We start from the raw sequence: 14,614 nt of genomic DNA on the forward strand, positions 1-14,614 counted from the left end.
AATTACAAAAATAATTTCACAGCTGCCAGGTTGTTGATTGCCACAGGATGGAAGACACCAAATGCCCCTACCATGGCCTTATTGTATAATAAAATTGATTATGTGTGGAGGGAGGGTAGCATTTATGGTAGATATGTATTAATGCTGATCCAGTAGATTCCACTTTCAAAACTTAGCATCCCCAAATTACTGTGGAACAAATTTGGGAGGTTTATCTTTGCAGAATGTTCAGAAACTAAAGTAGGCAGAGCAGACGAGGACCTCGCCTTGGATAAAGTGCAAACAAAAAAAGGCAAGGGTGGTGTCTTTCCAACCAGTGATAAAACTAAATTAGCAATGTTAAGCAATTCAATAGTCAGATTGCTGAGCAAGGACCTTCCCTGAGCCTTAAGAACATAAGAAGTGCCATCTCCGGAACAGATCCTAGGTCCATCGAGTCCGGCGATCCGCACACGCGGAGGCCCCGCCAGGTGTACTCTGGCACAGTATTAGTCCCCATATCACTCTAAGCTTCTCATAAGAGATGCGCATCTAGCTTACCCGTACCTATGTCACCCTTGCTCCATTCGCAGCTCCTGGGGCCTAGCCCTTTCAGGTATACTAGCTATCTAGGGCACTAATGCCCACCTCACCAGAGCAGTCCGGATAACAGTTGGTGTGGATAGGTAGACTGGACAGGCCTTATTATGGTCTTGCCGTCATGTTTCTCTGTTTCTAGGTATACACAACTTTGGATTAAAAAGTGCAGGCATACAGAATCTGGTTCAGTTTTCCATCGGAACCACTGTTATTTGAAAACAGTATTACAGTACTTTCTGATTTAAAACATTTCTTCCAATTATTGTGTATCTAGTTTACTATTAGCTAGACAGGGGTAGGGAACTCCGGTCCTCGAGAACCGTATTCCAGTCGGGTTTTCAGGATTTCCCCAATGAATATGCATTGAAAGCAGTGTAAGCAAATAGATCTCATGCATATTCATTGGGGAAATCCTGAAAACCCGACCGGAATACGGCTCTCGAGGACCGGAGTTCCCTACCCCTGAGCTAGAAGGTTCTTTATACCTTTTTTTTTTTTTTTTTATAATCACTGGGACTGTCTTCTAGTGTAGCCAATTGTAATTTTTTTTTTTTATAAGTGGTAGCATGCAAGTTTTTTTTCCAAGAATGTTCCGAGTATAAATATTTTTCAGTTTTTTTGGAGGGTTTTTTAGATTCACTTCAAGTAATGTGCAACTCTGCTCATATCCGGGAGGATGTCAACAAATAACAGCGAAGCCTAGGAGAAGTGTCTGGGATTTCAATGTACTTTTATAAATGACAGACTAATGTTGCCAGCCATCGCACTGCTATTTAACTGGCACTTAGAAAGTCTATTTTAATTTACCCCCCCACCCCCACCCCCCTTTTTACTAAGCCATGGTAGAGGTTTCAACCTTGGCCCAGAGCATTCATTCTCTGACGTTACTCCGAGGCTCATAAGAATTCTTATGGAGTGTCGGAACATTTAGCACTCCGAGCCATAGTAGAAACCTCTACCACGGTTTAGTATAAGGGGAGGTTAATTTTTTTTAACAAATTCTAAGAACATTTAGTTATTGGTGGTAAGGTTTTGCAATGATTATATTACAAGGAACTTGCTTGACAAACCCATTTCTCCCTTGTGATCATGGCTCTAGTTCTGGGCATTCTCTGCTAGCTAAAACCGACTTTATCTTTTGCAATTTTATGATTCTGTAAAGGACGTGCATGGCAAAAACTTTCAGACTGGTTCATGTTCAGATAAAACTGGCTTATGGCTTGTTTTTGGATTCCAAAAACTGGTCTCACTTGTATCCATTCAAGTCAAAGGGGAAAGCAAACGGCACGTTAAAGTAGGGTTTTTCAACCATTTCTGAAACTTGTTTAAAATCTGCTGGCATTTGTCATAGATGCAACGGTACAAAAAGACGTCAAGAGTAGCATGAAGCTACCACAAAGAGCACCGACAGCTGAATGAAGACCCCAAAGCAGAAACAACATGATGAATGCAAGACAATAAGGACAAAAGATTTGGGTACCAATGTTCATTGGGGGCTAGGAAGGTGATCCTCAAGGTTTTGGCCGTTTCCTTCAGAAATTTGTCCAATCCCTTCTTGAACTCCAATACCGTACCCTGTCCTATCTCACACTCTGGAAGCGCATTCCAGGTGTCCACCACCCGTTGGGTGAAGAAGAACTTCCTAGCATTGGTTCTGAATCTGTTCCCTCTCAATTTTTCCAAATGCTTTCTTATTCTTGTAGTCTTTGAAAGTTTGAAGAATCTGTCCCGTTCCACTTTCTCTATGCCCTTCATGATCTTATAAGTCTCAATCATATCCTCTCTAAGTCTCCACTTCTCCAGGGAAAAGAGCCCCAGTTTCTCCAGTATTTCAGCGTATGAAAGGTTTTCCATACCTTTTATCAAACGTGTCACTCTCTTCTGAACCCTCTCGAGTATCGCTATATTCTTCTTTAGGTACAGCGACCAATATTGGACACAGTACTCCAGATGCTGGCGCACCATCGCCCGATACAACGGCGGGATAACTTCTTTCGTTCTGGTTGTAATACACTTCTTGATTATACCTAGCATTCTATTCGCTTTCTTAGCGGCCACTGCGCACTGTACCGATAGCTTCATTGTCTTGTCCACTAATATCCCCAAGTCCCTTTCTTGGGTGCTCTCATTCAATAACAGCCCTCCCATTGTGTAGCTGTACCTCAGGTTTCTGTTTCCCACATGCAAGACCTTACATTTCTCTACATTGAACTTCATCTGCCATCTTGTCGCTCACTCCCCTAGTTTGTTCAGGTCCCTTTGTAAATCTTCGCATTCCTCTTTAGTCCTAGCCCCATTAAATAGTTTGGTGTCGTCTGCAAATTTTATTATTTCGCACTTCGTCCATGTTTCTAGATCATTTATGAATACATTGAATAGCAGCGGTCCAAGCACTGACCCCTGCGGAACTCCACTCGTGACCCTCTTCCAGTCCGAGTAGTGGCCCTTCACTCCTACCCTCTGCTTCCTACCCACCAACCAATTCCTGATCCATCTGTGTACATCTCCTTCCACCCCATGGTTCTTCAGTTTCCGAAGTAGGCGTTCATAGGGTACCTTGTCAAAGGCTTTTTGGAAGTCTAAGTATACGATGTCTATGGGATCTCCTTTGTCCATCCGTTTGTTAATTCCTTCGAAGAAGTGCAATAAGTTCGTCAGGCATGATCTTCCCCTGCAGAAGCCATGTTGGCTTGTTATCATGAGTTTATTCCTTTGTAGATGCTCCTCAATCTTTTATCAGTACTTCCGCCATTTTTCCTGGAACTGAGGTCAGACTTACCGGTCTGTAGTTCCCCGGGTCACCTCTGGATCCCTTTTTATAGATGGGCGTAACATTAGCTATCTTCCAATCTTCCAGGATCACGCCTGTTTCTAGGGATTGATTACAGACTTGCTATAGTAGTTCCGCTATTTCCTCCTTTAGTTCTTTCAGCACCCTAAGATGGATTCCATCCGGGCCCGGTGATTTGTCAGGTTTTAGTTTTTCTATCTGCCTGTGAACGTCTTCGAGGCTTACTTCCATGAATGTTAATTTTTCTGCTTGGTCTCCTTTGAAGATTTGTTCAGGTTCCGGTACGTTGGATGTGTCCTCTTTTGTAAATACTGATGAAAAGAACATGTTTAGTCTTTCTGACACTTCTTTCTCCTCCTTCACCACTCCCTTCCTATCTCTGTCATCCAACGGTCCCACCTCCTCACTGGCCGGCTGCTTCCCTTTAACATATCTGAAGAACGGTTTGAAATTTCATGCTTCCCTGGCTAGCCTCTCTTCATATTCTCTTTTTGCTTTTCTAACCACGAGGTGACATTCTTTTTGATACTTCCCGTCTTCTTTCCAGTTCTCGGTTTTGCCCTTTTTCCATTTCTTGAATGAATTTTTCTTATCACCTATTGCTTTCTTCACTTCTTTAGTTATCCACGCCGGGTCTTTTGTTCGGCTTGTTATGCACCCTTTTCTGAATCTGGGGATATACAGATTTTGCGCCTCGCTCACCATGTCCTTGAATAAAGACCAGGCTTGCTCTACAGTCTGCCATTTCTTTGAGCTGTTCCTAAGTTTCTTCCTTACCATTACCCTCATAGCTTCGTAGTTTCCTTTCTTGAAGTTAAAAGTTGTCGCTATGGTCCTCTTTCCCTTCGGTATTCCTACTTCAACTTGATCATATTGTGATTGCTGTTTCCCAACGGTCCCACTACTTCCACTTCCTTTGCAGGTCCTCTTAGCCCATTAAGGATTAGATTCAGTTCTCTCGTCGGTTCTCTGACAAGCTGCTCCATGAAGCAGTCCTGTATAGCCTCCAGGAATCCGGTCTCCCTAGTGATTTTGAGTTTCCAAGACTCCAGTCTATCCTGGGATAGTTGAAGTCTCCCATAATAATCGTGTTACTATTTTTGCATTCTCGTTTCATCTCGGCTTCCATTTCTTCATCGGTATCTTCGGTTTGCCCAGGTGGACAATAGTACAGGCCCATCTTTATCTCAGACCCTTTCCTTCCCGGTATTTTAATCCATAGCGATTCCAATTTGTTGGTTGTCGCTGCTGTGTCAACTCTGGTCAAGTGTATGCTTTCTTTTATGTATAGGGCTATTCCTCCTCCTTTCTGACCTGACCTGTCCTCGCGATAGAGTTTGTACCCCGGAAGTGCTATGTCCAATTTGTTTTCTTCATTCCACCATGTTTCAGAGACCCCAATGATGTCCAGGTTCTCAGTTTTGGCCATGACTTCTAATTTCCCCATTTTGTTCCTTAGGCTCCTCGCATTAGTATATATGCAATTTAAGTCCTGGTATTTTTTTGTCTTTGCTTCCTTTCCCTGATCTGCGATCCTTATTTTCTTCTCATGTGCTACAATCCTCTTATCCTCCTCTTTTGGATCAGTCAACTCCTGTGTTTTGCCCGTTGCTTCTTCCCAGCATTTTTCCCACTTAGTATCTTCACGGGATACCTTCTTCCGAATCGTCGACTCTTGGTCAACTGTCGGCTTTCCCCTTCTTCTTAGTTTAAAGCCTGTTCAATTCCTCTCCTGACGTTGTTTGCTAGAAGTCTAGTTCCCGCTGCGCTCAGGTGCAATCCATCTCTCCTGAAGAGCTTGCTCTTGCCCCAAAACATTGTCCAGTTTCCTCACGAAGTGGAAACCCTCTTCCTCATACCATCTCCTCATCCATGCATTTATTGATTGTAGTTCCGTCTGTCTCTTCACATCTGCCCACGGTACTGGTAGGATCTCTGAGAATGCAATCTTCTGAGTCCTCATCTTCAACTTTCTTCCCAGAATCGTGAACTGATCTATCAGTGCACTTCTACTGTAGTCCCTCCTGCTGACATCATTTGTCCCGAGGTGGATCATTACTGTGGTCTCTTCCGTCTCTGCTCCTTCTAGGATCCTTCTAATTTTGTCCACAATGTCCTTTGTTCTCGCTCCTGGGAGGCAGGTCATCCTTCGATCCTCTCTCCCACCTGCTATGTGGCTGTCTACTTGCCTGAGGATTGAGTCACCCACTAGGATTGCAGACTTTCCCTTCTTCAGTTTTCGCTCCGGTCGCAGGTCTATGTCCTCGAAGTGCTTTGCTGCTTCTTCTTCTTCTTTGTCCTCAGTATGCTTAGCTGCTTCTTCTTCTGGGCATCGACTGGACCATTCCTCTCCTTCCTGCGGTATTCCTCTGTGGGTTTCTTCCTTGGAGTCATCTTCCACTTGTTCTCCTTCCATGTTGGTGTGTCTTCATCCTCCCTCTGATGTTTGTGTTCTTCTACCCTCCTCCTGTAGGCCTCCTCAATGAATTTCTCAAGTTCTTTGACTTCTTCCTCAAAGTGTCTCCCTCTCATGAAGTCCTTCTCTTGCCTGAGTGGGTCTTCTGTGATGTAGAGTCCTTCCAATTCGTGTATCCTGTCCTTCAGTTGCCTGACCTCCTTCTTCAAGCTTTTCAGCTCCTGACACTGACAGCATACATATGACTGCCTCCCTGAGGGGAGGTAGTCATACATATGACAGACTGTGCAGAACACTGGCAAGCTCATCTTTTGTTATTTGTTTGGCTTCCTTACCTTGATTGCCGTTCCTTGGTGTCCTTAAGGTGTGGTGACTCTGCCCTTCTTGAGGCCCTTCGCAAAGGCGCTCTCGCTAAGATGAGCGCCTTTGCCGCTCGCCTTCACCGCGCGCCAAACGGCTGCATGCCGTTGACTCCTCCCCTTTTATGGGGGAGTTCGGGCGGTGACTGCCGACGTGGTGGGGGTGGGCAGAGCTAACTCTCACCGCTGCCCCTAGCTTCCTGCTCCTCTCTGCCTGCTCTCTCCGCTCCCGTTTGTGTTGCTTAGCTTTTTTTCTCTGTCTTTCTGTCCCCTTACTTCTCTCCTCGTGCTTCCTGCTCCTCTCTGTGCTCCCCTCTGATGCTAGCAGTTGTCGATTTCACTTAAAGCAAACGACAAGAAGTATGGCTTCGTTGTGGGCAGAGTCTTGCGTGATTCATCCTCATTAAATTTGCAGGGTGGCTATTTGGTCCTCCCTTTATACTTTTACCCAGTTTTACCGATTGGATGTGGTGGCTCGTTCTGATGCTGCTTTTGGGACCTCGATGTGGAGGGCAGGCTCTTCTGTCCCTCCTAATAATGACGGGGATAGCCATCCAGATGATAACATGCAACTGGAAGAGTTATGATAGACTTAATTATACTTTCTGGTGGGCAAACTTATGTTCTAGCTACAAATATGAAAGAATGAATGCTGAAATTTTAGCATATGGTAGTGCATTTGAAAGGGTGTGGAGCCCATTGACATCATTTATTGAGTCACAATAGTTGTCATGTACCTTTTCTTTTTATCTGTCCTCCTTACACATCCAGGGTGGGAGGAAAGGAGATGGGAAAACATTATAATTATTATTCATTATATCTATTTTATTGAAATTATACATGTGGTTTTATTTTCATTAGTTAAGGGGAGGAGGGGGTAAAAATGTTTGTTGTTGAAATATTTGTATATTTAAAGTACTTTTGTTTGATTCTTTTATGTTTAACTTCACTGTATTGCACTGTTAATTGAAAACCAATAAAGATTTACAAAAAAAAAAAAGAATAGCTTGAGATGAAAGGAAGTCCAGGCAATGGCAGTGAGCAGCACATTCAAGTAGCTTGAATAAAAAGGGGAGATGGGGGCAATAGTTGGAGGGGGGGGCGTTTAAGGAGAGTTTTTTTTAGAAGAGGTATAGCTACAGCATGTTTGAAGGCACTGGGTACAGTTCCAGTAGAGAGTGATAGGTTGAGGATGACAGATAGGGGGCAACAGTGGGAGAAATGGCACCGAGTAGCTGGGTGGGAATCGGATCACAGGAGCAGGTAGTGGGTTTGGAGGACAGAAGAAGTGCAGTTTCCTCTACAGTGATTTCAGAAAAGGAGGAAAAGGTGGCAGGGATTGAAGAGAGGTTGGCAGAATGGATGGAGGTGGGGTGGGTGGGGGGGAAGGTGACCTGGCTGAGAACTCAAGATGAATCTTGTGAACTTTGTCGTAGAAGAACTCCGCCATCGTTTGGTGGGATTGGAGGTAAGGGCATTTTGAGTAGAGAGTTGAGTGTGGCAAAGAGACGGCGAGGGTTAGAGCTAAGAGTTAGTTAAAGGGACGTAATAATCTTGTTTAGCAAGTGAGAGGGCAGACTAGAAGGATGTCAGCAGGAATCTGAAGTGTATGAAGTTAGAACATGTGCGGAATTTAAGCCAAAGACATTCAGCAGATAGGGCACCGGTAGCAGATGGTGGAGGTCAGCCAGGGTTGGGGGTTTGGAGAGCCTTACAGGATGTGAGGAGGAGCGAGGGTTTCTAGAGCAAAGAAGAGAATGGTGTTGTAGGAGAAGACAGCTTCACTGACAGGCTCGTATAACAACATAGCTGAAGGAAGGCAAGAGACAGTGATGGAAAGGGTGCCAAGGTCAACAGCCTGAAGGTTCCTAAATGTATAGATAGTAATTGGCCAGGTCGGGGGGGGGGGGGGGTGAGGGTGATAGGTTATGAATGTTAATAGATGATGGTCAGAGAAAAGTGCTGAGGTGCAGAATTTTGTGGTAGAGAAGTTGAAGGAGAAGACAAGGTCAAGGTAATGGCCATTCTAGTGCATAGGGATGGTGGAGCACAGCTGGAGATTGTATGAGGATGTTAGAACGAGAAACCTGGAAGGAGTCAGAGGGGCCATTGGCATGGATGTTGAAATCACTAAGGATGAGGGAAGGTGATGAGGGTTTGAGTCCACCACCGTCTCACAGTTGAATACAACTCAGTATGGCCTCCCACTGGGCTGCAAATACCTTGTAGAAGCACCTGGATAAAGAGAGTCACAGTCCATCTCCTCAGGTTCTTCCAGGGCCTGGGTTCCAAGCTCTGTACAGTCCATATACTCTATATCAGGTTCCAGCTCAACAGCCCTCAGATTTGCTGGCTTCATTGATAACTCCCCTTGGGTGGCTGGGAGGGCTCCTGCTGTTAGCCCCACCCCATTTCCATTTGGAAGCGTGATATACTGCTTCCGTAACCTTTGGAATTGGTCTTCAGCTCTCCCTCACCCTCTCTGATGAGAATGGAGTATATCCCTCCAGTATCTAGAATGAGGAGGACCATTCCATTCCTTTGGGATCCACCCCACCTTTTCTTTCCTTTCATATCATTCCCTGGGATCTAGTCTCGGGGCCATAGGGCAATTTTCACACATATTGCACCCTTCCCAGGGCCTCTGAAGGGACCTCGCCACACTATGTATGAAAAAGTCACTGTAAGGGCGAAACATGTATAGGGATTTTAACTATTTATATATTTATTGTTTTATGTGGTGAATAAATTATTTGTGCTAGAATCTTGGAATTCTGCTCTGATCTGTTTTTGTTTATCCAGTTTTATAGAATGCACTCAGACATCTGCAGTAGGCTAAAACGCCCTGTAAACCAACTGAGTAAATTCTACCAGGCTGTTGGCCAGGTACAGTCTAGCAAGGCCATAGGCAACAGCCTCACTGAGGTGTGCTAACAGATTTAGCATGTGGTAAACACCATACACTAATCATTATCACATACACATATATTATCACTATCACATACATTATCACATACACTAATTATTATCATATGGTAAATTCTACCAGGCTGTTGGCCAGGTACAGTCTAGCAAGGCCATAGGGATCTAAAGAGGCAACAGCCTCACTAAGGTGTGCTAACAGATTTAGCATGTGGTAAATACCATACACTAATCATTATCACATGCTAAATCCGTTGGTGCACCGTAGTAAGGACCCCTAATTTTGTTTAGATTATAAAGCTTGATTCATTTATATGTACTTTTTTCAAGGTGGGGGGAAGGTTGGTTGGTCTTGGATTAAGACAAGGGATCTTGTATGTTCATCAACACAGCATGGTAGGGAACCAAAGAACCAACAAAAGCTTGCTAAAAGCAATTCCATAGCTTACATGGCTGGCATGTGTGATAATTTATACAGACTGGATGAGCTTTATGCTCAGTCTTCTAATATGTTACTAGGTAAATCGCTGAAATAGCTTTTTATGCTGAAACACCATCAATTGCTGGGATCATTTTCTTTACAGCAGAGATATTCAGGAGAGAATTAATTACACTATAGAACATGCCAATGCCGACATACAGTAATCAGGTTGGGCTGACAAAGTTTATTATTTAGGACGTGCAATCCAGACTCCAACTAAGAGATAACAGAAAATAGACTTTGTGCTTGAATGTTATCTCATTTAAAAGACACAGAATACCAGACTAGTATTATTCACAAAGGGTGCCGGGGGGAGGGGGAGTGTCAATGAGGGGTGTCACACAGATTAATACACAGATAAATTAAAAAACAAACAAAAAATACTGGAAACACCTGAAGTTAGGACAACTACCCCTGGCGGAATTCTGCACAATGCAGAATTGCATAGTAATGCAAAATTCCCCCTTTCCCACGCAGAATCTTGGGTGGTGTCAGCTGGCGGGTCACGTTATTGGCAGCGATTCCCACACAGTACTTGCTGCTAATCCGGAAGTCTCTCCACAGCAGAGAGGAGGCTTCCGGGTTAGAAGCAGTCAGAATGTGAGAATCGCTGCTGTTACCTTACTAGAGAGAGTACAAGGGAGGGGGGGAGGAAGGAAAGATGATGGCACCAGGGGGAGGGAGACATGCATGCTGAGGGGAGAGGGTGAAATGTTGTACATGATAATGGAGAGGAGGAAAGGAGAAATGGTGCATGGAGGGGGCTAGAGAAGTTTGACCCAGGGCACAAGGCAGGGGGAGAGATATGGTATACAGTGGGAAAGAAACAGAAATGATGGATATGGAGGTGGAAGGGAGGAAAGGAGAGAATGCTGCATGGGGGGAGGGATGCAAGGGAGAGAGAGAGGTATTGGACATTGGGATGGATGAGAGGGAGGGAGAGATACATAGGAGATAGAGGGGGAGAAGGAGGGAGATGTTGGATCCAGGAACAGAATGGAGTGATGGAGAGATGTATGACAATGTGAGTGATGGAAGAGAGTGGAAGAAATGCTGGACCATAGGGGAGAGTGCAGGAGGGAAGAGAGATGTCAGGCTACAAGGGTCGGGAGGGAAGGAGGAGGGAGCAGATGCTGGGTTATAAAAGTAGAGGAAGGAAGATGCTGAGAACTGTAAAACCCTGAGAAGGAGAAGAGGGTGGCAAGGAAAAAGATGAGAGAATAGATATTACAGGGGATAGAAATATGGTAATTGGGGATACGTTGAAGATGAAAGGGAATGGAGGGCTGAGGAGGAAATGAGATGGGAGAGAAGATGAATCTTTGATAGGTAGCTGAAAAGTGAAAAAGAGGAGAAGGGCAAGAAAGGCAGAAAAGAGCCAAAAAGGAATGATCAATATGTCAGAGTCAGGTGTAGTGAGGGAATAGACAGGAAAGAGTAGAAAAGACAAATGGATAGCAGCCGCTTGAAGGAGAATTAGCAGATGACAGGAAAGCAAAAAAGAAGATGTAACCAACAAGATGTAAAAAAAAGAACATCCAGACAACAAAGGTAGAATAAAAACATTTTATTTTAAATGGAATATGGATGATAATTAGGAAAAATATTGTTTACCTGTTCCGTCTCTGAAGTTTGTCAACACAATGAGGTCTATTATTTTCTCTGTCAGCGCTCCATCTCTTTGGAATAATATTCCGGTCCACTTACGGGAAGAATCACCTCTTCACCATTTTAAAACATTTCTTTTTCTTGATGCTTTCGGGACCTAAATGCCCTTTTTAGGGCTACATAGTTTTATTCTACTTTTAGACACCATCCCTTTTGGTTTTTCCCTATATGTTCTCTCTTTTTACTTGATAAATTGTAGTTCAACCCTTCTTCCCTTTTAAGTTTCTGTTTGTTTTTAAATGTTTTTAATAATGGTTATTGGTTTAAAGGATGTATTGTTATTCTATATATGTTCACTGCCTAGAAGGCCGATTGGGCAGTATATAAAAATTTTAAATAAACTTGAAACTATAAAATTGACAAATAAACTTGCAGAATTTGCTATTTTTGTGCACAGAATTCTGACAGGAGTAGACAACACAGCTAATTAACAGCAAGATATAATAACTTCTGCAAACCATGTGCTAAACGTCTGCAATTCATTATCACGCCGCATGGTCTTCCAATGCAAGGACTTAAAAAAACAGAGGGGAAAGCAACGGAAAATCTAGGAAGCTATTTTATCTGGAAAAGAAAGGCTTCACCACAGTAATATCAAATGAGGAAAGCAACATCTCTCATGAACGCACATGTCAAAACCAAAAGAAGACAACTCAGAAAATCCCTTACCTTTCACTTTATTTTATACCCAGAGTTAAATCAGTTGTTAAACTTTTCATTAAAATTACCATTAAAAAAAAAAACAACAAAATACCAAGCACAACGCAGAAGGGACCATGCCTATCTCATAGCCATGTCTAGTCTTCCCAATTTATAGTGGACGATCACAGCAAGAGTCTTACAACTAAAAAATCCACCTACAAGCTCTTTCATTTTGCAAACAAATGCGCTTTTAACTCCTGTTGCCTTAGTACAATCCTGTCATTCATCCACATACACTGCAGTAAGTCATCTTACTTTTCATACCTAGTATTTATTTAAATGACTATAATTTCATTGATACACATGGCAGAATTTTGCATCAAAGAAAACTCACTGAGTTGAAATTGTTTGTAATTATATAGGAAAAGGAAAGTAAAAAAAAAAAAAAAATATATATATATATATATATATATTTTACCATTGTAGGCGATCGTCGTTCTTGGGGTTGCATCGAAATCCGTAGTTGGCCTTCTAGAGGAATATCCTGTTATCAATACTGCAAAGAATGCCAGTAGATAACGAATGAGGTGTCTTTTCATTCTGCTCCTGGTTTAGTCCACCAAATGTACAATAGGAAACTCCTTCTACAGACTGGACAGCACGGTACTTCTGAAGAATCCTGCACTAGACTTGCATCATTCTGAAATGCAAAATTTAGAACAGCACAAGTTTTAAAAAGTTGCTTTTACCTTAAAACTATTCCAGGTTTTCTCCTACTCTTAAAAAACAAATACAAAAACCAAACAGTTTTTATTTATTTTAAAAATTTATATTCCGCACATCCTACAATTCTATGCGGATTACAGTATACCCTCACGAATTCGATGTTCGCGATTCGCGGACTCAAGTCATTCGCAGTATTTTCTGATCGCCTCTTCCGGTCAGAAAATACCGCGAATGACTGACCAATGGAAAAGCTCTCTGTCACTACAGGCCTGGCTTGCTACGGTAGCATGCATTTTGTACAGCAGCATGCGATTCTTGTAATGAACCCGCTATCCTATGCTGTCTCTTATCAGTTCCGCACAGCCAGCCTTCCCTTCCCCAACCTGCGGTCTTCCCTGGCCACGCGCCTCCCGTGCCCCCTCCCACAACGCAAGCTCCTTGCTTCAGCATTCGCCTGGGGACTCGGAAGGGGCTGGCGCGTGCGAGCTTGGGGAGATGCCCGGGACCCGCTACCTGAGAAGCTCTGGCGCAGCACAAGGAGACGCCGCCGACTAAGGTAACGGCGACCAGGTAAGCGGCACAGATTAGGCCGGGAACAAAGTCAGGGGGTGCTGAGCTCCAGAAAACACCCAAACAAAGTGGGCGGGGCAAGAGCATGAGAGGCGGAGGAGGGGGAGTGCCGAATGCAGTACTCTTCCAGTATTCACAGTTTTTCAACATTTGCGGTCACTCCGCGAACGTAACCCCCGCGAATTTTGGGGGAGTACCGTACAATAAAACATCCAAAATCATAAAAACACAGGTAACAAAATGTAACCTTACACTAATAACATAAGAAAAACATATAACATAATATAATATAACAAAGAAAAATTAACAATAATAAAATGTCCCAGCAGCATGACAAATTCCCACCTTCCCCTATCATAATTGAGAACTAACTCTGAGCAAATCACTCACTGCTATACTATGTCAGTTGACAGAAATGAGTTGCTACTGGCTTTACAATACCAGGGTAAGACACGACCATAAAACAAACTTAACAAGGGGATCCCTCAAGCCCTGCCTTGGCTGTGTAGCATTAATTAATTGAAACTCAGATTAAAATACTCCTGTGTAATTCAGGTGCAATTGTTGGCACGTAAATACAGCAGAGGGGCTAGCTGAATGTCTCCTAACAGCAACTTCATCTGTCTCTGATGTTAAATATGTTTCCTCCATGTCCTTTTTTAATTGGGATTTATGAACTGGTTTTATGAAGAGATTCCTCCAAGGTGGCGTACAGCAGATACAGCTCGACATAAAACTTAATAGTTTTAACAGCACAACCATAGTGAAATGATCAGACATAAGGATTTCCACAACGAATATGTATGAGATGTATTTGCATTTAGTAGAAGCATATATGTTCATTGTGGAAATCCTGAAAGCCAAGCTGGATTGTGGACCTCGAGGCCTGGATTTGAGAACCCCCCACCCCTCCACCCCGGATGTATGATATCTACTTTATTATATTTCTATTATATAACTGTTGTATTGTGTTTAATGTAATTTTACTCCTGTGAGCTTCCAGTTTGCCATCTTCACGTCTACTTCATTCATTATATTTACGTTTACGTCTGATCATTTCACTACTATTAAGTTTTATGTCGAGCTGTATCTGCTGTATGCCACCTTGGAGGAATCTCTTCATAAAACCAGTTCATAATGCAAATCTATCTACCCTTTACTCAATCCTTAATTGTCTTTCTTAAGAACATAAGAATTGCCGCTGCTGGTTCAGACCAGTGGTCCATCTTGCCCACCAGTCCGCTCACATGGCGGCCCTTAGGTCAAAGACCAGCTCCCTAACTGAGACTAGCCCTACCTGCGTACGCTCTGGTTCAGCAGGAACTTGTCTAACTTTGTCTTGAATCCCTGGAGGGTGTTTTCCCCTATAACAGCCTCCAGAAGAGCATTCCTGTTTTCTACCACTCTCTGGGTAAAGAAGAACCTCCTTACGTTTGTACAGAATCTATCCCCTTTCAATT

At 43.3% G+C, this 14,614-nt stretch overlaps 1 protein-coding gene across 1 annotated transcript in view; it reads right to left on the reverse strand.

The window, feature by feature from the left end:
• The window catches only part of SEMA4G (semaphorin 4G), a 330,270-nt gene that overhangs the window by 226,368 nt on the left and 89,288 nt on the right, over positions 1-14,614 (reverse strand). The window contains exon 2 of the mRNA XM_033943303.1: positions 12,337-12,558. Within this exon, the coding sequence (XP_033799194.1) occupies positions 12,337-12,457 (121 nt within the window). The 5' untranslated portion in view covers positions 12,458-12,558. The remainder of the gene's footprint in view (positions 1-12,336; positions 12,559-14,614) is intronic.

Source organism: Geotrypetes seraphini, chromosome 4, assembly GCF_902459505.1.
Source record: "Geotrypetes seraphini chromosome 4, aGeoSer1.1, whole genome shotgun sequence".
NCBI classification, from domain to species: Eukaryota; Metazoa; Chordata; class Amphibia; order Gymnophiona; family Dermophiidae; genus Geotrypetes; species Geotrypetes seraphini.